Source organism: Hylobates moloch, unplaced genomic scaffold (genome assembly GCF_009828535.3).
Source record: "Hylobates moloch isolate HMO894 unplaced genomic scaffold, HMol_V3 SCAFFOLD_12, whole genome shotgun sequence".
NCBI classification, from domain to species: domain Eukaryota; kingdom Metazoa; phylum Chordata; class Mammalia; order Primates; family Hylobatidae; genus Hylobates; species Hylobates moloch.
The window spans coordinates 48,698,366-48,725,007 of NW_026652287.1; the positions used below are offsets into that span (position 1 = coordinate 48,698,366).

General features: G+C 48.0%; 1 protein-coding gene across 1 annotated transcript; it reads left to right on the top strand.

Moving 5' to 3' along the window:
* Positions 1 to 887: 887 nt before the first annotated feature.
* Positions 888 to 22,138, top strand: LOC116479442 (cytochrome P450 4F3-like). Its single transcript, XM_032171544.2, is given in 12 exon segments — positions 888 to 1,085; positions 8,931 to 9,075; positions 10,770 to 10,823; positions 10,915 to 11,042; positions 13,168 to 13,289; positions 14,041 to 14,311; positions 14,629 to 14,710; positions 14,902 to 15,031; positions 20,732 to 20,865; positions 20,962 to 21,026; positions 21,526 to 21,608; positions 21,961 to 22,138. Coding segments are annotated over 12 exon segments (1,590 nt in total).
* Positions 22,139 to 26,642: the final 4,504 nt, after the last annotated feature.

A 26,642-nucleotide genomic window follows, 5' to 3' on the forward strand; every position in this document is an offset into this window, starting at 1 on the left:
CCTTCTCCAAGTCTCCTAATTCTGCACCGAGAAATGGTGCATGGCGTCCTCCCAGCCCACGTGTGGGAGATGTTTGGGTGCAAGGCTTGGCCTGCCTGGTCCTCCTTGCCTGACGCCTGAATTCCCAACCTCATGATTTATGTGGCCTTGGAAGGGCAGGGGCAGCTGTAAACTTGGGGTCCCAGAGTCACCTTGGCCCCAGGTTCAAGCAGGAGATACTGAAGTCTGAAGATCCAGTTTCCACTCTGAACTGTGACACTGACTTGGTTCTTCTCTGCACCCAGCTGGTACCGCCTGCAGGTTTTGGCCAGATGCCCAGGCAGGGAGGAGGCAGCCAGGCCTATGGCCTATGGGGATTGGCTGTCCCTGACTGCCCAGCCCAGCCCAGCCTTGCCTAGGTGAGGGGCCAGGGACAAAGAAGCCCCAGGAGGAGGGAAGAGGAAGTTGTGTGGGACAAGCTGCTCCTGACAGAAGGTGCCAGGCTGGAACTGTCGGGGCTGGAGAGTCCTGATCTGGGAGAGGGAGGGGCACTGCCCAAGGCTGTGGTGGCTCCAGGGAGCTGGTCCTGGTGGGGCTGATGGGTTCCTGGTAACTGAAACCAAGCCCCTGACAACCTGCAGTGATCCAGGCTGGGCCTTTCAGGACTCTACTCAGCCTTCCTCTCTCTTTTTCTCTCTCCCCTCTCTCTTCTTTACTCTCTTCTCTCTCCGCCTCTTCTCCTGGCTGTACCTGGGTCTCCCTCTCTGCTTTCAGCCCTTGTTTTCTCATCTCTGAGCTCTGCCTGCCTCCAGCATCTCCCATCCCTGCCCCTGTCCAATGTCCCCGAAGCTCCCCGGGCTCTTTTCTGGGCCTCAGGACCTCACCCTCCACCCCGTGTGCCCTGCAGGATGCTGCAGCTGAGCCTGTCCTGGCTGGGCCTCGGGCCGGTGGCAGCATCCCCATGGCTGCTCCTGCTGCTGGTCGAGGCCTCCTGGCTCCTGGCCCGTGCCCTGGCCAGGACCTATGCCTTCTATGACAACTGCTGCCCCCTCCAGTGTTTCCAGCAGCCCCCGAAACGGAACTGGTTTTGGGGTCACCTGAGCATGGTGAGTGTGGCAGCAGGACGGGTCTGGGGTCTCAGGGTGGATGGACTTCTAGAAGTGGGGGAATGGGGCTCAGGGAGCTGGATATTGAGGGTGGGTTGGGGTCTGGGACATCAGAGGAGTGAGAGAGGCCGAGGGGAGCCCCTATTCCCTCACTGCCCCAACCAGATTCATTCCTCCTCTCTGTCCACTCCATGGCCCCAGGCCTTTTTCTTTCTCTCTCCTCCCCACCCTAAGCCTGCTTTGGCTCAAGTTCCTGCTTGTCTTCCCCACATTAATGCATCGTTGTATCCTTGTTCTACTGGGGGCTCCGAGGGTGGACTGCACAGAGCTTGTACTCCCTGGCTGCCTATGTGTGTTTTTTTTTTTTTTTTTGAGACAGGGTCTCACTCTGTCACCTAGGCTGGAGTGCAGTGGTGCAATCATAGCTCACTGCAGCCTTGACCTCCTGGGCTCAACCAATCCTTCCATCTCAGCCTCCCCAGTAGCTGGGACTACAGGCATGCATCACCAGACCTGCTAGTTTTTTTTATTTTTTGTAAAGACAGGGTCTCACTATGTTGCCCAGAGTGGTCTCAAACTCCTGGCCTCAAGCAATCCTCCCATCTCGGCCTCCCAAAGTGTTGGGATTACAGGCATGAGCCACTGCACTTAGCTCAGTCCACAATCCTTATCACTGGACTTGAGGTCTCCTCAGGGGGAGAGTCCAGAGTCCACTCTCTGTCTGGCCCATCTCTGTGGGCCTCAGGCTGGTGTCTACTCCTCTAAGGGCTGCTGCCTCCCCATAAGATTTGCTATTTCTCCCTACCGCACCCACAGGGCACAGCTGGGCCAGAGGAAAGATGTGGCTGGTTTCTCCCTCCGTCTCTTTACTCAGGCACTTTTTTTTCTTATATTTCCCTCCACCCCTAAGATAGGTCAATGGGCTCCATTGCTCAGTTTGGATAACAGGTGACTACTTTTCCTTTCAGAAGGGATCATTCTGGCCTCTGCCCTAACAGCCAAATTCCCTGGGAGGAGATTCCTCATCTCCCTCATCCTAGCCTCCTCCCTAGAGGACTTTTCTCCATGCTGTATTGGCCCCCTACTGCCAGAATCATACCTTGGGTTGGTCATTACCTGTAAGGGCGCCACCTCCAATGCCATTGATTCAAGTGTTGCCTTCTCTGACCACAATCCCCTCTCTCCTTCCAGCTTTTTCTGTTCACTATCTCTCAACCTTTTTTTTTTTTTTTTGAGATGTAGTCTCGCTCTACCACCCAGCCTGGAGTGCAGTGGCGTGATCTCAGCTCACTGCAATCTCCGCCTCCCAGGTTCACGTGATTCTCCTGCCTCAGCCTCCCAAGTAGCTGGGATTATAGGTGCCCACCATCACGCCCAGCTAATTTTTGTATTTTTAGTAGAGATGAGGTTTCATCATGTTGTCCAGGCTGGTCTCAAACTCTTGACCTCAAGTGGTCTGCCCACCTTGACCTCCCAAAGTGCTGGCATGAGCCACTGCACCTGGCCCACTTCTTCTCATCTTACACCCTGTTGGGACTTCCAGTTCTCTCTACACCCCAGTCTAGCTGCTTCTTCTAGTCCTTCCTTGGCATAGTTCCTATTATTTGCACATGGGCTGGTTTCTTGCCAATGGGACTTTCTTTCCTGGCCATTTGGAAGACCTTTGCCTTAGATGAGCTCAATCACCCATGTTCTGTCTTTATTTTTCATTTTTTATAGAGACAGGGTCTCACTATGTTGCCCAGGCTGGTCTTGAACTCCTGGGCTCAAGCAATCCACCTGCCTCAGCCTCCTAAAGTGCTGGGATTACAGGCATGACCCATGTTCTCTTATTTCTTCTCTACAACAATATTAGAGAAGGTCACAAAGCAGGTCAGATGGGTGATATGTAAATTCCCTCCCACCCACCTCCTGTGCACCTCATTCTGCACCCAGACCTTCAGCCTGCTTGCTCTGCTGTCCACTCAAAGACAAAGAGTTGCCTCTACTCACTCCTTTTGTTTCTCTGATCGCCCCTCACCTGCTCTCCACCCCATCCTGCTCTCTTGAGGTGACCTTGACCCCCAAGCCCCCAAATCCCATGGACACCTCCCAGCCCCAACTCATCTACCTCCCAGCAGCTCTCTGAATTTGCGACTACTCAGTCCTTCCCAGTACCTCCCTGGTTCCAGGACGTTGCCATTCCCTGGTCTCCTCTGACCTTCGTGTGCCCCCGTGTCTCTGCTGTTGGCTCCTCACTATGGGGAGATCCCCCATGGTCCTAGTCATTCCTCCCTCTTGCCTCTCTCCTGAGGTCACCTCCTTACCCAGGGCTCCAGCTTCTAAATTGACCATCAGTTCCTTCCAGAAGTGAGCTCTAAGTTTACCTCTCCCGAGCTGGAGGTCGTTGCTTCTCTCCTCTTGGGGAGGGGGTGGTCTCAGAAACACTTCCATTCCAACCGGTTTGAAACTGAACTCATGGCCCCCCTCCCTACACTGTCCCCCATTTTGGTCTAGTCCTTCAGTTTCCCAGACCCCACGCTTTGGGGTCTCCTGATGTTCTCTTTCTCTCATCTGCACATCCTGTCCCTCAGCACGTCTGCTGGTGCTGCCTGGTACAATATGTCCTCTGTCAATTCCTTCTCTGAGTCCTCCTGCCTCCCCTGGCTCCATCCCTTGCCACCTCTCTCCTGGACGCCTCCCATGGGCTCCTCCCTGGTCTCCCTGTTGCCGCGCCCAATCCTTTCCTCCACTCTCTCCTCAGCCCCGGACAGACTTTTTCTTCCCTCCCTCCCTCCCTTCCTTCCTTCCTTCCTTCCTTCCTTCCTTCCTTCCTTCCTTCCTTCCTTCCTTTTTCTTTCTTTCTTTCTTTCTTTCTTCTTTCTTTCTTTCTTTCTTTCTTTCTTTCTTTCTTTCTTTCGCTCTTTCTCTTTCTTTCTTTCTTTCTCTCTCTCTCTTTCTCTCTTTCTTTCTTTCTTTTTCTTTCTTTCTTTCTTTTCTTTCTTTCTTTCTTTCTTTCTTTCTTTCTTTCTTTCTTTCTCTTCCTTCCTTCCTTCCTTCCTTCCTTCCTTCCTTCCTTCCTTCCTTCCTTCCTTCTTTCTTTCGTCTAAAAAAGGAAACCATTTATTAAAATTGCGGACAAAAGCACACAAATTACACTACAAATCCATTAGAGATACTATCAATTGGCTAACAGGCAAAAGTTTTGTCTACACGGTTTGAATAAATAGAGACAGAGATTATTGACAAATTTAAGAAAATCAATGCAATCTCATAATCAATAAAGACAATTTCAGATGTTACTTTTTATTATTTTTTTTTATTTTTTTGAGACAGGGTTTCATTGTGTCTTCCAGGCTGGAGTGCAGTGGCATGATCTTGGCTCACTGCAACCTCCACCTCCTGGGTTCAAATGATCCTCCTGCCTCAGCCTCCCTAGTAGCTGGGACTACAGGCATGTACCACCATGCCTGGCTAATTTTTGTATGTGTATATATATATTTTTCGGAGACAGAATCTTGCTCTGTCACCAAGGCTGGAGTGCAGTGTCATGATCTCGGCTCACTGCAACCTCTGCCTCCTGGGTTTAAGCGATTCTCCTGTCTCAGCCTCTGGAGTAGCTGGGATTACAGGCGCGCACCACCACACCCAGCTAATTTTTTTTTTTTTTTGTATTTTTAGTAGAGACGGGGTTTCACCATGTTGGCCAGGCTGGTCTCAAACTCCCGACCTCAGGTGATCCGCCTGCCTCAGCCTCCCAAAGTGCTGGGATTAGAGGTGTGAGCCACCACGCCCGGCCAAGATGTTACTTCTTGACTATTACACTGATAAAGGCTTTTTAAAAACATAGAAGGCCTTCAGTGTGTAATGCTGTCCACCTTCATACAGAGCAGATAGGCACGTGGGTATTTATTAAATTCTTCTTCAAAGTAATTTTGCAGTATATATCAAAAACTTCAAACTATACAAATGACTTATTTTGAGGACACTATATTCAGTTGATAATCAGGTATATGTAACATAATTACATGAGACTTCCATTGCATTTGTTATGCTAGTGATAAATAGTAAACATGTTTTCAAAACTAGTGAATTAATTATGGTAAAGCCATATGGACCACTGCAAGTTCCCTGACAGCAAAAGTGACTTCACCTGTCCTATCCCCTGCTCTATCACCTGAATGTAGAATGCACACAGTCTATCTTGAATAACTATTTTTTGAAGGAATTGTATGAAAACATTAATAATTATGCTTGTGAAGACTGATGGAAGAATAATTAAAACATCAAGCTACATGAAAACATGACACAGATCTTATAGAATGAGATCTCAGGTTTTAAAGTTTGTTATTTGCATTTAAGTAAAAAGATGAGACGGCCAGTGCAGTGGCTCATGCCTGTAATCCCAGCACTTTGGGAGGCCAAGGCAGGTGGATCACCTGAGGTCAGGAGTTCGAAACCAGCCTGGCCAGTATGGTGAAATCCCATCTCTACTAAAAGTACAAAGATTAGTCGGGTGTGCTGATGGGCGCCTATAATCTCAGCTACTCTGGAGGCTGAGGCAGCAGTATCTCTTGAACCTGGGAGGCCAGAAGTTGCAGTGAGCTGAGATCTATCCATTGCACTGCAGCCTGAGTGACAAGAGGAAAACTCTGTCTCAGAATAAAAAAAAAAAGATGAGACCTGGAAAGACTTTTCTGACAGACTGAGCCGCTTCTTGGGAGGAGGAGGTTGCAGTGAGCCGAGATGGCCCCATTGCACTCCAGCCTAGGCAACAAGAGTGAAATTCCATCTAAAAAAAAAAAAAAAAAGTGGCTAGGTCTCATTTTCCTCTTTATTGGTTTGTGCCACCCAACATCATTTGATCTGTCATCAGCACCACAGGTGCTCACTCGGAACACCTGGAAGTGGGTGCCATGGCAGTGTCCAAAGCCCACGAGCCCCTTCCTGCCCAGCTTATGTGTTGATCCTGTAGGACCCAAGGTCCTCGTGGCTCTGGACGTCCTTGGTCATCTTTTATTTCTTTCATTTATTTGCCAATCTCCATCCTAGGGATCCTTGGAAAGACTCAGTTGAGGTTCTACCTTGGAGGCACCCCCAATCTTGGGGCCACAGAACTAGACTGAGACACTCCACATCCTATGTGGTCAGGGCTGGCTTGAAGGAGAGATGGACTGTGGGACCCCTGAGGGGAATCAGGGTTTCTGCCATTGGAGCAGGCAGGCAGGCTTCCTGGAGGAGGAGTTTGTGGAAGTGGGTCTGGAACGATGAGTAGGAATTTTTTTTAAGCAAAGAAGAGAAAGAGAAAGATAATTTCGTGTGGAGGTTGGGCCCACTCGAAGACTTGGAGGTGAGAGAGCAAGCACCTGGCTTTTGAGCAGCAAGAAAGAGCTTGGTGCCACCAGAACAATCAGGATGAGAGGCAGAGGCAAGAGGGAGGGGAGGAGATTGATTCTGAGGACAATGGGGAGCCATGGAGGGTGTGTGAACAGGAGAGGGGCAATATCAGCTGACTGGCTCCTTCCCTTGCCCCACCTGGTTTCTCTCCCTTTTTTATCAAGCTCCTTTCTATAGCACCCCTTGCAGAAGTATCTGCAATTCAGGTTTTGCTTCTAGAGAGCCCACACGAAGACAGGGCCTTTTGATTCTCCAGTCCTTCCTCTCCCACTGTCCTGCTACCTCTGCTCTTGTTCTCTGACTGGCTTCTACCCATTTTCTTCCACTTCCTTCTGGATTTCTTCTGGGCATCTCCTTCAGTCTTTCCCAGCTGGCTCCAGCCTGGGCACAGTTGTGGGAGTGATGGGAGTATGAGACAGAGCATTCTCCCATGAACTCAAATTCAGGGTTATCCTTGGGGTGGGACATGGAGCCTGGTCTGGGGTGGTGCAGCCAGGCTTGGGAGAAGGGGCTGTGTCTACATCTTCCCTCTGCTAGCTTGCTGCAAAGCTGGGGGTACCTGTCTAGAGCTAGGGGCAGGAGGCTGTGCTGGGACTGGGGGGCAGGAAAGAAAGTTCAATGGACTGAGATTCATTATGAATTTGGGATAAACAGCAAGTGGGGTGAATGGTCAAGAGTTGGTGGGGAGAGACAGGGAGAGGGATGGAGAGTTGGACTTGGGAGAAACAGTGATAGAGAAAAAGATGCACACACACAGACAGACAGAGACAGTGAGAGACAGAGTGAGGGAGAGAGGGGAGAGGGAGAGAAAGACACAGAGAAAGCGACACAAAAACAGAAAGTAAAAGAAAGACATAGACACACATATCTAAATCTATCATTGATCATATCTTTCATCTATGTAGCCATCACTCATACATCTCTCTCATCTATACCTGTCTCTCTTATCTCTCTATCCATCTATCCTATTTATCATCTATCGATCTGTCACCTACCTTTCTCTTTCTCTCATCTATCTGTCTATCGTATTGTCTACCTACCTACCTACGTACCCATCCATCCATCCTGTCTGTGCATCCATTCATCTTTCTATCTATCTATCTATCTATCTATCTATCTATCTATCTATCTATCTATCTATCTATCTATCTTCTATCTATCTATCTATCTATCTATCTATCTATCTATCTATCTATCTAATCTATCATCTATCTGTCCATCCATCTTATCTGTGCATCCATACATCAATCCATCCATCTATCCTGTTATCTACCTACCTACCTACTTATATACTTACCTACTACCTACCTACCTACCTATCCATCCATCCATCCCTCCTATCTGTGCATCCATCCATGTATCCTATTATCTATCTATCATCTATCTATCTATCTATCTATCTATCTATCTATCTATCTATCTATCTATCATCTATCTATCTATCTATCTATCTATCTATCTATCTATCTATCTATCATCTATCATCATCTATCATCTATCTATCTATCTATCTATCTATCTATCTATCTATCTATCTATCTATCATCTATCTATCATCTATCTATCTACTTTTTTTTCAAGATGGAGTCTCGCTCTGTCGCCCAAGCTGGAGTGCAGTGGTGTGATCTTGGCTCACTGCAACCTCCACACCCCAGGTTCAAGCGATTCTCCTGCCTCAGCCTCCTGAGTAGCTGGGACTACAGGCACGTGCCACCAGGCCTGGCTAATTTTTGTATTTTTAGTAGAGACAGGGTTTCACTATATTGGTCAGGCTGGTCTTGAACTCATGACCTCGTGATCCACCCACCTAGGCCTCCCAAAGTGCTGGGAATACAGGCATGAACCACCACACCTGGCCTATCTATCTATCTTCTATCTATCTGCTTGTATATCTACCGACTGACCAACCTACCTACCCATTTATCCATCCATCCATCCATCCATCCATCCATCCATCCATCCATCCATCTATACTATCTGTGTGTCCATCTGTCCATTTAATCTATCTATCTATCTATCTATCTATCTATCTATCTATCTATCTATCTATCTATCTATCTATCTATCTATCTATCTATCTATCTATCTATCATCTATCTATCTATCATCATCTATCTCCCTCCCTCCCTCTCCACCTACCTACCGATCCATCCATGCATCCACCCATCCTATCTGTGGGTCCATCCAACCACCTATTTTATTATCTATCTATCTATCTATCTATCTATCATCTATCCACCCATCCATCCATCATCTACACATCTATCTAGAGAAAGACACAGAGAGAGGAAGAGAGTGAGGGAACAGAGAAGCACATAGACACAGACACAGAAAGAGACAGGCAGAGACCAATATTTCAGGTGAAAGGGCTGAGAAGTTTGGGGGTGTGTGGTGGGTAGGGGGGTACAATGGGCAGTGGTAGCATCTGAGGCCCCCTGCCAACCTCGTGTCAGCTTTGTCTATCCCCAGATGCAGGGCAATGAGGAGGACTTGCAGCTGATGGAGGATCTGGGCCACTACTTCCGTGATGTCCAATTCTGGTGGCTTGGGCCTTTCTACCCTGTCCTGCATCTCGTCCACCCTACGTTCGCTGCCCCTGTGCTCCAGGCTTCAGGTATCTTTCTCAGGAGGCTATGCCGCAGCCTCTTCCCTGCCTCTTAGACAGGCCATGCTGAGCAGAAAAATGGGCATATCCAACAGAGACCTTGGCTTTGCCACTAACCTGCTGGGTGACTCTGGGCAGGTCCCTGGTGCTCTCTGGCTGCTGAGGCCTCTTTTAGTTGTGAGTGAAGAAAACTCAACCCTGTGTGGTCTAAGCAAAAAACAGAATGTATTGACTGTAAAGTAAAAGTCAGGAAGTAAAAGTGAAGTCCAGGAAGGGTGGTCTTCAGGCATGGCTGGATCCAGGCCATCATAATGCCAGTCTTCATCTCTTAGCTTCGTATCCCTCTGTGATGGTTTCACTCTCATGCTGCTAAAGATAAGTCCCAGAAGCTCAACTCCCATGGAAAATTCCCTGTAGTTCCAGGAAAATTTCCAGGATTCCCCTAAATTTGCCTGGCCTGGGTCACAGGACCAATTTCTTATCCATTCACTGCAGCTTGATTGCATAGGTTTCAGGTCATATGTTCAGCTCTGGAGAAGGAGATGAGAACCCTCTTAACTACTTGGATTGAGAGTGGGGAAGGCATGAGGAGGATGGATGCTGGACAGGCAGATACCACCATTCACCAGACATCCATTCACCAGCATCCTTGTGAGATAGGCATTTCCTGAGTAAGAAAACTGAGACACAGAGAGGCCCAATGATTTCTCAAGGTCACACAGCATATCAAGGCCTCCCTCTTAGTTCTTTTTGTAATTTTTTTGAGACAGGGTCTCACTCATTACTGCTTATTGTGGAGTGTGGCAGGATACCGAGGAAGCCTAAATCAAGCCTAGGTTACATGTGGGATGCTAATAAGACCAGATTTAAATCCTATCTGGGGCCCATCTATAGGGCATGCGGAAGTCATTTTAGACTCTCTCAGGTCCATGTCTGAGCATGCCACATCAGGACAGGTCATGTATATTGTGTCCATGTCAGAACATGTTAACGCATCTCAGGCTATGCCACATATCTCAGGTCCATGTCAGAAGATGTCAGAGAGTACTGGGCAGACAGGGTGTCCTAGGTCCTTTTTTTTTTTTTTGGAGACAGCGTCTCACTCTGTCATCCTGGCTGGGGTGCAGTAGAACGATCTTGGCTCACTGCAACCTCCGCCTCCCCGGTTCAAGCAATTCTCCTGCCTCAGCCTCCCGAGTAGCTGGGACTACAGGCACCCGCCGCCACCCCCAGCTAATGTTTTTGTATTTTTTAGTAGAGACGGGGTTTTACTGTGTTGCCCAGGCTGGTTTTGAACCCCTGAGCTCAGGCAATCTGCCCACCTCAGCCTCCCAAAGTGCTAGAATTACAGGCGTGATCCACCATGCCCGGCCAGGGTGTCCTAGGTCCTTGTAAAGACATTTTGTAGAGTGTTGAGCTATGCTCGGGCATTGCAGAACATGTTGGACCATGTAGGAGCCGTGTGAAGGCATGCTGGGGTGTGCTGCGCCATGTTGGGCTGTGTCATTGTTCTACTGCACCGCTGCTCCTGGTCTGGACCCAGTCTCCTCCCCTGTCCTCCCTCCTTCCTTTGCTTGACCCTCTTCCTGCTATGCTGAGCCTGGAGGGTGGAAGTGCAAATCCCTGGCTGGGAGCCTCCCCCTACACTCAAAGTCCCTCCCCTGCCCCTCTCCATAACCCCTGATGGTCCTTATTCATGTCAGCTGCTGTTGCACCCAAGGATATGAGTTTCTATGGCTTCCTGAAGCCCTGGCTGGGTGAGTAACTAGATGAATGGGGATGGGGAAAACCTTCTGGGGCCGGGGGAAGGTGCTGTCATTGCCCATGGCCCTTGGCTGCCTCTACTAGGGGATGGGCTCATGATTAGTGCTGGTGACAAGTGGAGACGGCACCATCACCTGCTCACACCTGCCTTCCACTTCAAAATCCTGAAGCCCTATGTGAAGATTTTCAGTAAGAGCACGAACATCATGCACGTGAGTGCCACAAGCTCAGATCCCAGCTGGGCCCTTGGGAAAGGAGAAGTGACCTCAGACAGATCTGGTCTGAAATGCTGGCTCTGCTGGGTGGCTTTGGTGCCATAGCTTTTCCTCCCTAGGCCTTGGTTTCTTCATCTGTAAAATGTGGATAATAATTTTTACTTGGCCGGGCGCGGTGGCTCACGCTTGTAATCCCAGCACTTTGGGAGGCCGAGGCGGGCGGATCACGAGATCAGGAGATCGAGACCATGGTGAAACCCCGTCTCTACTAAAAATACAAAAAATTAGCCGGGCGTGGTGGCGGGCGCCTGTAGTCCCAGCTACTTGGAGAGGCTGAGGCAGGAGAATGGCGTGAACCCGGGAGGCGGAGCTTGCAGTGAGCTGAGATTGCGCCACTGCACTCCAGCCTGGGCGACAGAGCGAGACTCCATCTAAAAAAATAAAAAAAAAAAATTTTTTTTACTTAAAGGGTGGTCAAGATCACGTACTGAAGTCATGTTCTTGGCACATAGTAGGTGTTCAGAAGGCATTAATTACTAGTCTCCCTCACAGAAACCTTGCAAACTAAAGACAGTTATGAAATTTGGATAATGGCAGGGCGCGGTGGCTCACTCCTGTAATCCCAGCACTTTTGAGGCCAAGGTGGGTGGATCACTTGAGGCCAGGAGATTGAGGCCAGCCCGGCCAACGTGGTGAAACCCCATCTCTACTAACAATACAAAAAAACATTAGCTGGTATGGTGGCACATGCCTGTAATCCCAGCTTCTTGGGAGGCTGAGGCAGGAGAATTGCTTGAATCCAGGAGGCAAAGTTGCAGTGAACTGAGATTGTGCCACTGCACTCCTGCCTGGGCGACAGAGTGAGACTACATTTCCAAAAAAAAAAAAAATTGCATATAGCTTTTTCTGCATGGCAAACCATATTAAAACTCACTGGCCTTGGTGGGCCAACCAGACACGTCCATTTGTGCCTTATTTTCCAGGAGGCTAGCCTGGGTTCACTACCACCGTGAAGCCTGAGTTTCAAGAGAGTGAGCGGAAACATTTTAGTACCTCCTGATGCTTAGTTCAGAACTAACACACTAGCATTTTTACCACATTCTCCTGGTGAAAGCCAGTTTCAAGACCAGCTCAAATTCAGGAGATGGAGACTCAGGCTCTGCCTGCAAATGGAAGGAGGCGCCAAGTCTCATCGCCAAGGGTGAGGGGCAAAAAGTTGGGGACATTTCTGCAATCACTTGCCTCTGTGCTAATGATGAGGATGATAATGATAGCTAACATTTATTGAGCACTTAGTGTATACCAGAAACTGTATGCCAATTCCATGATCTATGTTGTCTAATTTAATATTCACAATCCTATGAGGTAGAGATGATCATAACTGCCACATTATGGACGAAGAAATTGTGTGTCAGAGAGATTAGGGAGCTTGCCTAAGTTTATACAGTTAGGAAGTGAGCTAAAAGTGGTGGAGAAGGGGTTCTAACCTGGTTATCTGGCACCAAAGCAGATCATCTTGGTTTTTTTTGAGACGGAATCTCACTCTGTCACCAGGCTGGAGTGCAGTGGTGTGATCTCAGCTCACTGCAACCTCCACTTCCTGGGTTCAAGCAATTTTCCTGCCTCAGCCTCCTGAGTAGCTGGGATTACAGGCGCCTGCCATCACATCCAGCTATTTTTTATATTTTTTGTTAGAGACGGGATTTCACCATGTTGGCCCAGATGGTCTCAATTTCCTCAACTCATGATCTGCCCATCTCACCTTCCAAATTGTTGGGATTACACGTGTGAGCCACTGTGCCTGACCCAAAGCAGATCATCTTAACTATTACTGAAGATTTGACAGGGGGGACCTAAAGAGGGCAGTGGGTTGACCAAGGGTACATAGGGCACAGGAGCAGAGCTGGAACTTGAACCCAGGTCACCTGATCCCCAGCCATGGGCCTCCATGTCCTAATAGTAACAGCTTCTGTCCCTCACAAGCTTGGTCCTCCTTGGGGATGGGTACCTGGGGAAGAGGACCAGGAGTTGGTTCTGGGGCAGTCCATCCTGGAGGTTGGGGATGGGAAGGGACTCAAGGGAGCCAGGGCTCAGTTCCTGCTCTGTCCCCTTCTCTGGCCAGGCCAAATGGCAACGCCTGGCCTTGGAGGGCAGTGCCCATCTGGAAATGTTTGAGCACATCAGCCTCATGACCTTGGACAGGCTGCAGAAATGCATCTTCAGCTTTGACAGCAATTGTTAGGAGTGAGTTCTTCCCCAGGACCTGGGATCTTGGCCATGGACCCACAGGAGTAGGTTAGGGAGAGAGGACTGATCAGGGCATCTGAAGTGTCTTCTTGGAGAAAATGAGTCAGAATTGAGCATGGAAGTACAGGGAAGGGGAGAGAGAAAGATCAGTTCTCCAGGTAGGTAGAACTGTTTGGGTAATGGCAAGGAGGCTAGGATGAGCAGAGCACGTGCAATAGCCATCAAGGGGACACCTTGGAAATGAGATTGGAGGGGTCACCAGTAGCTGAACTGTTTTAGGTTAGACTCATACAACTTAATGACATTGAAAAGCCATGCAAAGGGGTATGAACTTCATCCAAGTCTCCCAGGGAGTCATGGGAGGTGTTTGAGAAGATGAGGGTCATGGTCAGTGCTGAGCTTAGACGTTTGACTCTGTGGAAGATTGACTGTTACGTAGACACAGGAAGCAAGGAGACCATGGAGAGGAAGAGGCCTGAGCTTGGTGGAGAAAAAGGGGCAGATTTGAGAGTAACCAAGGAGAAATAGGCAGGAGCAGATGTTGTGTAAGATGCCCATGATGGCCAATCTGTGCCCTGGGGACCTGGGGCAGGAGGCAGCTCACAGACAGTGGGAGGCAGAGAGTGAAGTGTGCTTGCAGGGCACCTTTTTCTGCATGGAACGTGGTCCTGGGATTCTGGCTAGAAGGTGCTCCCAGGCTCTCATGTGTGTTTAGAAGCTGCTTCCTCTCCCTGGCCTGGCCCTGCAGGAAGCCCAGAGAATATACTGATGCCGTCTTGGAGCTCAGTGCCCTCATTCTCAAACGGCAGCAGCACATCTTCCTGTGCGCGGACTTCTTGTACTTCCTCCCTCCCAATGGGTGACGCTTCCACAGGGCCTGTGACATAGTGCACAACTTCACAGATGCTGTCATCCAGGAGCGGCGTTGCACCCTCACTAGCCAGGGTGTTGATGACTTCCTGCAGGCCAAGGCCAAGTCCAAGACTTTGAACCTCATTGACGTGCTCTTGCTGGCCAAGGTGGGCTTCTCTGGGATCTGAATTTCAGAAGTAGAATAGACCTTGATGTGAAATGTCAGATCCATGAACTTGGACTTGATCCAGAGGGCATTGGGGAGCCATGGAAGGTGCTTGAGGAAAGGAGGGACAAGTAAGATATATTTCAGAGGTGACTCTGTAGAAGAGTTCCTAGAAGGAGCAAACAGGAGGCAAGAGACTAGGAAAGAGTCCTGCTAGGCAGGTCTAGTGATGATAAGGGAGGAATCTTGCCTGGAATATGGACCTTCATGAACTGTTTTAGGTTAGACTCAGGTGCCTTCATGGCTGGTGTAATTTAGAGGTCTTGTCTCCTGGATGAAAATGGAAAGGAGTTGTTAGATGAGGACATGAGAGCGGAGACTGACACCTTCATGTTTGCGGGTGAGGGTCCCAGGGTGTGATGTCACTAGGGGTAGGAGTGTCTCCATTCCAGGGATGTGGTGAGTGGACCCTGGATCACCCCATCCCATCTTCCTTCCCCATTTCCTTCTGAGGGCCTCAATACATGGGTGCTGTCCACCCTTTGGTGCTGAAGCATCCCAGAGACCCAAGCTTACCTGGCTGCCCCTCAGGCCACGACACCACTGCCAGTGGTCTCTCCTGGGTCCCGTACAACCACGCGAGGTACCCAGAATATCAGGAGCACTGCCGACAGGAGGTGCAAGAGTTCCTGAAGAACTGTGATCCTAAAGAGATTGGATGGTGAGTGTGCAGGTCCTCGTGTCCTGTTCCTGAGTCCCTCTCATTGGTTTAGCTCTTCAGGTGGGAAAGGGAGAAGGTCTTATTGGTAATTGTGCTATTACTGCCTAGTGGGAATTGGTGCAGAGCTCAGAAACAGGACCTGGTACTCAGCCTGGAGCAAGGGAAATGTTGCAGGATTTTTGCATTTACTACCTATTGCAATTAAACTCATTCAATTCTTTTTTCTTTTTTCTTTCTTTCTTTTTCTTCTTCTTTTTATTTTTTTTGAGACAGAGTCTCACTCTGTCATCCAGGCTGGAGTGCAGTGGTATAATCTCCGCTCACTGCAACCTCTGCCTCCCGAGTTCAAGCGATTCTCCTGTCTCAGTTTCCCGAGGAGCTGGGATTGCAGGCGTCTGCCACTATGCCCAGCTAATTTTTGTATTTTTAATAGAGACAGGGTTTCACCATGTTGGCCAGGCTGTTCTTGAACTCCAGACCTCAGGGTATTTGCCCACCTCAGCCTACCAAAGTGCTGGGATTACAGGTGTGAGCCACAGTGCCTGGCCAAACCCATTCAGTTCTAATAGATATTGCCAAATTGCCTGTTAGCATCTCTGCACTGATTAACTCTCCAGTGTGTGGTAGAACTAGTTCTCTTGGTTTCCTCCTTTTTGATAGCTACATAGTGTTCTCTCATATGGATGTACTGTAATTCATCAAAACATTTCTCCATTGCTGGACATTAGTGTGCTTTCCAGGCTTTTGCTATAACTAACATGATGTAGTGGGCACTCATGTACATTGACCATTGCTTACATCTGCGAGCAGCTTTGCAGGACCAATTCTGTGAAGTGCAGTTGGTGAACTGAAGACCATTTGAGATTTACAATTCAATAGCTTGGAAAATCCACTCCTACATACACATTTTGAGAATGCGAGTTTCCTTACATTCTCCCCTGAAGTGTATCTTACAAAACTTTAAAACATTTGCCAATCTGATAGATGCAACATAATACTTCAATGAACATCACTTTAAGCATGGGTAAAGTTGAGCATTGTTTTCACTTACTGACCAGCCATGGGGATTTCTTATTCTGTGAAGTGTTTGCACAATTTGTTCTTTCTAGTTTGGGTTTTTGTAGTTTTTTTCTTATTGATTATAAGCACTGCTCACATATTAAGAAAACTAGTTCTTTTTTTCTGTTTTGCAAAGTTCTTTCTCAGATTGTCTTTGAACTAGTTGCCGGTTTTCATTCATTTATTTTGGCTTGATTAATTTATTTGCAGTCAAATTCTTTCCTTTACACCTACCATTTATTATTATTATTTTTATTATTATTTTTTGAGACAGAGTCTTGCTCTGTCACCCAGGCTGGATGGCAGTGGCACAATCTCAGCTCACTGCAACCTCCGCCTCCCGAGTTCAAGTGATTCTCCTCCTCAGCCTCTCAAGTAGCTGGGATTACAAGTGTCCACCACTATGCCCAGCTAATTTTTGTATTTTTAGTAGAGATGGGGTTTCGCCATGCTTGCCAGGCCTCAGGTGATCCACCTACCTTGGCCTCCCAAAGTGCTGGGATTACAGGGGTGAGCCACTGCACCCGGCCATGTTTTTGTTTCTTTAAATCATGCGTGGGAAATTCTTTCATGCTCTAAAATTAAAATGTAAAACTCATGTTTGTTTTCCTCTAATGGGTTTATTTGCTTTTAAAATATTTTATTTATTATTTTAGTTTAAAAATATTTATTACTTTTTTCTCTATGAAATCTATGTTAGTATAAGAATTGTTGTAGGAATGTATTCATTTTCCTCCAAATGGCTAGTTGCCCCGACAAAATTTAATGAATATTTTGTATTTGTCTTACGATTTTAAATAATAGCAGATTCACAATAAGTGAAATTTATTTATATATTTGGGTCTGTTTCTTGGGCTCTATTCTGTTCCACTTAATTTTATTTATTTATTTATTTATTTATTTATTTATTTATTTATTTATTTATTTATTTTTTGAGACAGAATCTTGCTCTGTCACCCAGGCTGGAGTGCAGTGGCATGATCTTAGCTCGTTGTAACCTCCACCTCCTGGGTTCAAGCGATTCTCCTGTAGTCCCGAGTAACTGGGACTACAGGTGCACATCACCACGCCCGGCTAATTTTTGTATTTTTAGTAGAGACAAGGTTTCACCATGTTGGCCAGGCTGGTCTCAAATTCCTGATCTCAAATGATCTGCCCACCTCAGCTTCCCAAAATGCTGGGGTTCCAGGCGTGAGCTACCATGCCTGGCCCAGTTAATTATATAGTCATACATAAGCATCAAGATGTCTTCATCACTATACTTTAAAAAACACTTTCATATTTGATAAAGGTGATCCTATTTTATTACTTTGCTTTTACAAGTTTTTCTTTTTTTCTTTTCTTTCTTTTTTTTTTTTTTTTTTTTTTTTTGAGATGGAACCTCGCTCTGTCACCCAGGCTGAAGTGCAGTGGTGCAGTCTTGGCTCACTGCAACCTCTGCCTCCTGAGTTCAAACTATTCTCCTGCTTCAGCCTCCCGAGTAGTTGGGATTACAGGTGCCCACCACCATGCCTGGCTAATTTTTTTGTATTTTTGGTAGAGACAGGGTTTCACCATGTTGGCCAGGCTGGTCTCGAACTCCCGATCTCAGGTGATCTGCCTGCCTCGGCCTCCCAAAGTGCTGGAATTACAGGTGTGAGACACTGCACCTGGCCTGAGCACCTCTTCTTATTGTCCCACTTATGCCTAGTGTTCCATTATTGGAATGCTAAGCATGTGGGAGTTATTCATACTCTACTGCTCCAGGTCATTGCCAAGGTCTCATTTTCAAAATTCAAAAAATTGAAACCTCAGGCATAAATGGGTTAAATCTCCTATAGACCTCAGGACATCCATGATTTCTTAGATCATATTCTCTGTCTACTTTTCTCTTGGGTCACCTGTTCTTTCTCTTGTTATTTTGCAGGAATTTCTTGTATTGTAGATATTGTAGAAACCTTTGAATCTATCACCTGAATGTTCATTTGGTCCATGGTATCCTGTGTTACAGATAAATCCTTGATTTTCATGCATATTTATCCTTTTTCTTTTTGATCTTCTACTTTGTCCTTTCGAGGTTTTAATAATTCCCACCCCTAAGTCACAAAAGTGTCTCTTCTGTTATCTTCTTTTAACTTTATAGCTTTATTCATCTCATATAGGAAGATATTCCATCCTGTATATGAAGTGGACAAGGATCTGTTTTTTTTTGTTCCCAAATTTCCAATTGTTTGAACATCTTCCTCCAAATTATCTATCAATTGCCCAGGGGTGTGTGGGCCCCTCTTTACCAGAAGTTGTTAAATTTTCACCTATTCCTGTGCCTAACTGCAAGCTCTCTTCTCTCTTCCTCTGGTCCGTTTTCCTGTTCTTGTAGCAGTACCACAGTCTTTTCTTTTTGTTTCTTTTCTTTTCCTTTCTTTCCTTTTCCCTCTTTCCCTCCATCTCTCTCTGTCTTTCTTTTCTTCTTCCTTCCTTTCTTTCTCTTTCTTTCTCTCTCTCTTTCTTTCTTTCTTTCTTTCTTTCTTTCTTTCTTTCTTTCTTTCCTTCCTTCCTTCCTTTCTTCTATCCCTCCTTTCTTTCCTCCCTCCTTCTCTCTTTCTTCCCTCCCTCCTTCTCTCTTTCTCTCTCTCCCTTCCTTCCTTCCTCCCTCCCTCCCTCCCTTCTTCCTTCCTTCCTTCCTTCCTTTCTCTCTCTCTCTCTCTCTTGCTTTCTTTCTTGGTTTTGCTCTGTTCCCAAGCTGGAGTGCAGTGGTGTGATCATGGCTCACTGCAACCTCCACCTCCCAAGATCAAGGGGTCTTCCCACCTCAGCCTCCCGAGTAGCCAGGAATAAAGGCACATGCCACCACACCCGGCTAATTTTTTGGATTTTTAGTAGAGACAAGGTCTCACTATGTTGCCCAGGCTCGTTGTGAACTCCTGGGCTCAAGCAATCTGCCTGCTTTGGCTTTCCACTGTGTTCGGATTACAGATGTGAGCCACCTTGCCCAGCGCATTTATCGCCTTTTTTTTTTTTTTTTGACGGAGTCTCAGCTGGGTTGGTGAGCAGTGGCGCGATCTCGGCTCGCTGCAACCTCCGCCTTCCGGATTCAAGTGATTCTCCTGCCTCAGCCTCCCGAGTAGCTAGGATTACAGGCGCCTGCCACCACACTCAGCTATGTTTTTGTATTTTTAGTAGAGACGGGGTTTCACTATGTTGGCCAGGCTGATCTTAACTCCTGACCTCGTGGCTCGCCAGTGGCGGCCTCCCAAAGTGCTGGGATTACAAGCTTGAGCCACCACCCCGGCCGCTTTATCTTTTAGAAAATGTTTTATTTCATTTTTATGCTATACCTTTGTAATAGATCATAATATCTGGTAGATTGGATTTATCTTCTTCGATCTTTTATTTTAATTTTATCCTAACTTTTTTTTTTAAGAGATGGGATCTCACTTTATAGCCCAGGCTGGAGTGCATTGGCATGATCATAGCTCACTGCAGCCTTGAACTCCTGGGCGCAAGGGATCCTCACATCTCAGCCTCCTGAGTAGATGGGACCACAGGCATGCACCACCATGCCTGGTGGATCTTTTACTCTTAAATTGACCTAGCTTTTGATGAACTTTAATTCTTCCAATTAGAATAAGCTGGTTAAGTTCCTACAAAATAAAATGCTAGATTTTTTATTGAATTGCTTTGAATATGTTGATTAATTTAGAAAGAAATGAGACCTTTATAATATTAAGTCACCTCATTCTAGAGTGTGGAGGAGATTTTATTGAAACAATTTTATAATCTTTATAGAGATTTTCCCCTCGTCTTTGTTAGTATATTCTATTATATTCTATTATTAATTTGAGACAGGGTCTTGCTCTGTCACCCAGGCTGGAGTGCAGTGGCATGATCTCTGCTCACTGCAACCTCCGCCTCCCAGATTCAAGTGATTCTTGTGCCTCAGCCTCTTGAGTAGCTGGGATTACAGGTGCATGCCACCACACCCGGCTAATTTTTGTATTGTTAATAGAGATGGAGTTTTGTTATGCTGGCCAGGGTGGTCTAGAACTCTTGACCTCAAGTAATCAACACGCCTCAGCCTTCCAAAGTGCTAGAATTACAGGCATAAGCCACAGCACCTGGCCTCATTATATATTTTTAAACATTTTTTAATGCAAATAGGTTAACACTTTTAAGGAGACCCTCTATGTGTTGTGTTTTGCTTAGAAATGCTTCTAAAAATACCATATCAAGTTTTCTAATACTTTTGCGACTTTGGTTTTCTCATGCTTAAATCCTTGATTCTTCTGGAATTCATTTTGTTATTGGATTTAGGGTCAGAAGAAGGTTGGAATTGCCTTTGCGAAAATTATAACTGAGGACATAATGACAGTGAAAGAGATCAGACCTAATCGACTCCATCTTGCTTGTAACCTTTAAGCTGTCCTTGTTCATTTTTGGGCATAGGCTGAACTAACTTTGGGAAGGAATTCAGTTCATGGTTTGAGTCTGAAACCAAATTGATAATAGCCCTTTCCTGAAAAGACCCCCTGTCTTGATAAATCAGCTCCTTCTAGGCAGCGGGCAAGATGAATCCTTTGGGCTGTTACAAGTTGGTGTGAGGATCTCTCTGGGCGGCAGGAGGGCTGTGTTTGCTCCCTGGATAATTGTTGGGTGTTACCTTAGGGATGACCTGGCCCAGTTGCCCTTCCTGACCATGTGCCTGAAGGAGAGCCTGCAGCTGCATTCCCCAGTCTCCAAGATCCACCGCTGCTGCCCCCAGGACGTGGTGCTCCCGGATGGCCGGGTCATCCCCAAAGGTGCCCACAGTTGGGCAGGCGGGGAGGGCTTTGGGCAGGGCGGAGGTCCCATCGTGTGGTGGAGTCCTTGTCCTGACTGCACCTCCTCCCCAACAGGGAACACTTGCACCGTCGGCATCTTTGGGATCCATCACAACCCTTCAGTCTGGCCGGACCCTGAGGTGCTACCTCTTCCCCCTTCTCCATCCCCGGGGCCTGGTCGGGGGAGGGGTCTTGTCCCAGGGAAGCAGATACTCCCTCTCTACTCCACCCACATCTATACTTTTTTGTTTTGTTTTGTTTTTTGAGACGAAGTTTTGCTCTTGTTGCCCAGGCTGGAGTGCAATGGAGCGATCTCGGCTCACTGCAACCTCTGCCTCCCGGGTTCAAGCGATTCTTCTGCCTCAGCCTCCTGAGTAGCTGGGATTACAGGCACCCACCACCACGCCCAGCTAATTTTGTATTTTTAGCAGAGACGGTGTTTCTCCATGTTGGTTAGGCTGATCTCGAACTCCCAACCTCAGGAGTTTCACCCCTCAGCTTCCCAAAGTGCTGGGATTACAGGCGTGAGTCACTGTGCCCGGCTTCACATCTTATATGAGGGTGGCTGGGTCTTATATGAGGGTGGCTGGGTGTCCTGAGAGACCTCCACCCAACAGCCCTAACTTGCCCATCCACCAGGTCTATGACCCTTTTCGCTTCGACCCAGAAAATCTCCAGAAGACATCACCTCTGGCTTTTATTCCCTTCTCGGCAGGGCCCAGGTGAGGCTAAGGGGCTTCTGAGGCGGGCATGGGGTGAGGGTGCCACAGGTGGAGGCAAGGTCTGACTTGTGGGGCCGCGTGTTTCAGGGAGTCGAGGGTTTGAATAAGATCCCAGGAAAAAGGGGTATGTGTTCTCAGACTTCCCCACTCCTACGTCTGCTGGTCTGGGGGCTGGAGTCTAAACCAGGCTTGGGGGATATGCAAGCCCACATGGGGGTCCCAGGCACAGAGTCCCTCTCTCTGCCCCTCAATCGGATCTGGGTGGGGTTGGGAGTCCCAGACCAGGTTCCCGGCGCGATGGGGCCGGGATGGGGGTCCTGGGCACATTCAGAGTCCGCACCCCCTCCCCCAGGAACTGCATCGGCCAGACGTTCGCCATGGCTGAGATGAAGGTGGTCCTGGCGCTCACGCTGCTGCCCTTCCGCATCCTGCCGGACCACGCGGAGCCCCGCAGGAAGTTGGAGCTGATCGTGCGTGCGGAGGATGGACTTTGGCTACGGGTGGAGACCCTGAGCGCGGACCTGCAGTGACCCACCACTGTCAGGTCTCAGAGCCACCCGCGCCCTCCTCAGGCACCTTTGCAGATTCCCGGGAATCAATCTGTGCCTGAGTCCCACAGCCAGCCAGCAGGGGGCGTCGGAGAACTGCAGGGATCCAGGGCCTGGCGGGAGGAGGCGGAGTGTCTCTGAGCCAAGACCCTGGCAGCCTCTCTGGGTGAGCACAGTGGCTCGGTGCTGAGGGCGGGTTGTCCCAGAGCGCAGGTCGGGACTGTATCCTGTGGGCGATAGGGAGCCATGGCGGGTGTTTGAGCAGGAGAGGGACCAGGGTTGAGGAGGCACCTATGGGGCAGGTTTGAGGCTCTGAGTCACTGAGGAAAACCGGAGCGGCACTACATCCCCGCCCCTCGATCTCAATTCTCATCTCTTAATACATCCAGTTGATTTTTTTCCTCTCACCTCAGGGTTCTTCATTGTTTTCATTGTTCTTAAATGACTGCACTTATTAAACAATAAGCCTGGTTGTTTTACAGTGTGTCTGATCATTGAAAGTACCTGTATCTATTACAATGACTGTCATTTTTGTCATGGGGTCAGTGTTTCGGTTATCTTTGCCTGGTATTGGCTGCCATATTTGCATATTTGAAATAATATTCGTAGGATTTAAAGAAGGCAGCGTTCTCTCTCACTCTCTCTCTCTCTTTTTTTTTTTTTCTGAAAGAGTCTTGCTCTGTCACCCAGGCTGGTACAGTGGCACGATGTCGGTTCACTGCAACCTCCGCTCCTGGGTTCAAGTGATTCTCCTGCCTCAGCCTCCCAAGTAGCTGGGACTACAGGTGACTGCAGCCACCCCCGGCTAATTTTTTTTTTTTTTTTTTTTTTGAGATGGAGTCTCACTCTGTCACCCTCGCTGGAGTGCAGTGGCGCGATCTCGGCTCACTGCAAGTTCCGCCTCCCGGGTTCAGGCCATTCTCCTGCCTCAGCCTCCCGAGTAGCTGGGACTACAGGCGCCCACCATCACGCCCGGCTAATTTTTTGTATTTTTAGTAGAGACGGGGTTTCACCATGTTGGCCAGGCTGGCCTCGAACTCCTGACCTCAAGTGATCCGCCTGCCTTGGCCTCTGAAAGTGCTGGGATTAACAGGCGTGAGCCACTGTGCCCAGCCAGAAGAAGGCAGCTTTCTCTAGGGAGCAGTCTTTGGAGGACTGCTGGTTGAGGTTTATGTTCAATGACCCTCTAGGCTTGTGGTGACCAAGGTCACCCAGACGGTTTAAATTTAAGCTGAAATCACACTTGCAGGCTGTTTTGCTTTATTTTTTCTCACTCTGAGAGATGTAGCCCTTTGAGGTCTCCACATATGCAAGGAGGGGATTTTTACCATGTTCCCTTCTTGTATCACACCTAGGCTTAGAGTTGTTTTTTTCCTGCAATCACAAAACCGTTAAAAGAGTTTCAAATTTTCCTGATTTGAGAAATGCCTTCAGAGAGAAGGTATAATTTATGTTCATTTTATCTCTAGGTTTCTGTTATTATTTAAATCGTGTTTTTGTGATTTTCACTCTCTTTTCTTTTTTAAAAAAATTATTTTATTTTAAGTTCTGGGATACATGTGCAGGACGTGCAGGTTTGTTACGTAGGTAAATGTGTGCCATGGTGATTTGCTGCAATGTGACTGCAGCAATGTGATTTGCTGCATGGTGATACCTACCCATCACCTAGGTATTCAGCCCGACATCCATTAGCTGTTTGTCCTGATGGTCTCCCTCCTCCTGCCCCCACCACAGGCCCCAGTGTGTGTTGTACCCCTCCCTGTGTCCATGTATTCTCATTGTTCAGCTCTCACTTATGAGTGAGAACACGCGATGTTTGGTTTTCTTTTCCTGTGTTAGTTTGCTGAGGATAATGGCTTCCAGCTCCATCCATGTCCCTGCAAAGGACCGGGTCTCGTTCCTTTTTATGGCTGCATAATACTCCGTGGTGTATATGTACCACATTTCCTTTAACCAGTCTATCACTGATGGGCATTTGGGTTGATTCCATGTCTTCGCTATTGTTTCACCGTCTTTTCATGTCACTTATTTATATGAAGAATTGAAGAAGCATCTACCTTTATTTTTTTCTTTTTTTGAGACAGAGTCTCACTCCGTTGCCCAGGCTGGAGTACAGTGGCATGATCTCGGCTCACTGCAACCTCTACCTCCTGGATTCAAGTGATTCTCCTGCCTCAGCCTCCTGAGTAGCTGGGATTCCAGGCTCCTGCCACCATGCCTGGCTAATTTTTGTATTTGTAGTAGAGACGGGGTTTCACCATGTTGGCCAGGCTGGTCTCGAACTCCTGACCTGAAGTGATCCGCCCACCCCGGCCTCCCAAAGTGCTGGGGCTACAGGCGTGAGCCACTGCACCCAGCTGCATCCAGCTTTTTAAAAATGCTGGAATTTTAATCCAAATAACTTAGTTTGCTATTAATGGAAGCGACAAGTGTAAAACGGAATGTTAAATTGTCATGATCCAGTGATTGCTCCACTCTGGGATGCATTAGAACTGATAATTGCTATTAAATTTATAGATTTCCATACCACACAAGCTCACATCAAAATGTGAAGCAGAGTACTGCACATCAAGGCTGGGTGCAGTGGCTCATGCCTGTAATCCCAGCACTTTGGGAGGCCGAGGTGGGTGGATCACTTCAGATCAGGAGTTGGAGACCAGCCCGACCAGCACAGCAAAACCCCATCTCTATTAAAAATGCAAAAATTTGCTGGGCATGGTGGCTCATGCCTGTAGTTCCAGCTACTTGGGAGGCTGAGGCAGTAGAATTGCTTGAACCTGGGAGGTGGAGATTACAGTGAGCTGAGATTATACCACTGCACTCCAGTCTGGGCAACAGAGCGAGACTCCATCTCAAAAAAAAAAAAATTAAAAAAAGAACTGCACATCACCCAGAAATCCTGGACTTTGAGCTGGCTGGAGGGAGCAGATGGAATTTGGATTTGATTCGGCCTCTTGATTGATCTCTGTTTTCAGAACAGACCCCAGGGTCACATTCCAGCTCCTCTCACTCTGCTAATGTCTTTCATTACTGCCACCATCTGACTTGCACTTATGCAACCCAACTCCTCCCCTTCTGGAGCCACCTTCCTCTTGCTCCCTTTCACTAAGATGTCCCAATGGGCCATGTTGCCCAACCCGGATAAAAGGTGGCCACTCACTTCCCCTTTCAGAAGCCGACTCTTGTCCGTTTCTCTCCACCATACCCTGCCCTCTGACTTAGACCTGCTCTTACCTTTGGGGGATGCGGCCTCGGTGTGTTCATTTGTAAATGGCAAGATTGATGGGCCTGTTCACAAGGGCAGTGGGATGGTGCACAGGACGCACTAGTACAGAGCCTGGTGCAGAAGCTGCTCCCAGGAGGGAGCCACCATCCTGACGGACAGTTAGGGTCACCTCTGCTCCTCTGCGGGCTGCTGAGAAGGGAAGGTTCCTATGTGCAGACCCTTTTCCATGAGAGGAACTGAAGCCCAGGTGGACCAGCCAGAACATGAAAGGATTTGGGGACCAGCCCTAGCACATGTCCCGAGGCCACACTGCTGCCCACAAACTGCCCTTGCGGAGCCCACTCCGTATGACTCTCCCTGGGCTGGAACCACTCTCAGGAAAAGAATACGTTTTCTCTCAAGCCAAAACAGACCTCTCTGTTGGCAGTGTGTCTTCTCCCTCTGCCCTGGAATGCACCCTTGGGGCTTGGAGATGTCCCTGATATAGAAGGAACAGGAGGAAGCAGAGCTTCCCTTTATCCATGCAGAATCTAGACACTGTTTACTGCTGAGGCTGCACCACCTCCAGAGGCTGCAGGCAGACCTGCGATCTTAGTCAGGGTTCTCCTTAGAATCAGAATCGATAGAATATATCGCTATCTATGTTCATATCTATCCATCTATCTAGAAAGGGAGGTAGAGTGAATAGGGAATTACGGGAATCGCCTCTTGTGATTAGGGAGGCTGAGAAGTTCTACAAGATGCTCTCTGTAAGCTGGAGAACTAGGGATACCTGGTGGGGTAGTTGCATCTGAGTCCAAAGGCCTGAAAACCTGGAGTTCTCATGTCCAAGGGCAGGAGACGATGGATGTCCCAGCTCCAGAACAGAGAGCAAATTCACCCTCTGCCTTTAGTTCTATCCATGGAGTTGCAGCAAACTCCTTCAAAGAGTGACTTATCCTTGCAGAGTCAAAGGTTTCTTTTTTTTTTTTTTGAGACGGAGTCTTGCTCTGTCACCCAGGCTGGAGTGCAGTGGCGCGATCTCGGCTCACTACAAGCTCTGCCTCCTGGGTTCACGCCATTCTCCTGCCTCAGCCTCCGGAGCAGCTGGGACTACTATTTTTTGTAGAGATGGAGTTTCACCGTGTCAGCCAGGATAGTCTCGATCTCCTGACCTCGTTATCCACCTGCCTTGGCCTCCCAGAGTGCTGGGATTACAGGCGTGAGCCACCGCGCCCAGCCAGTCAAAGGTTTCTTTTCCCACTCCACGTAGGCTTTCAG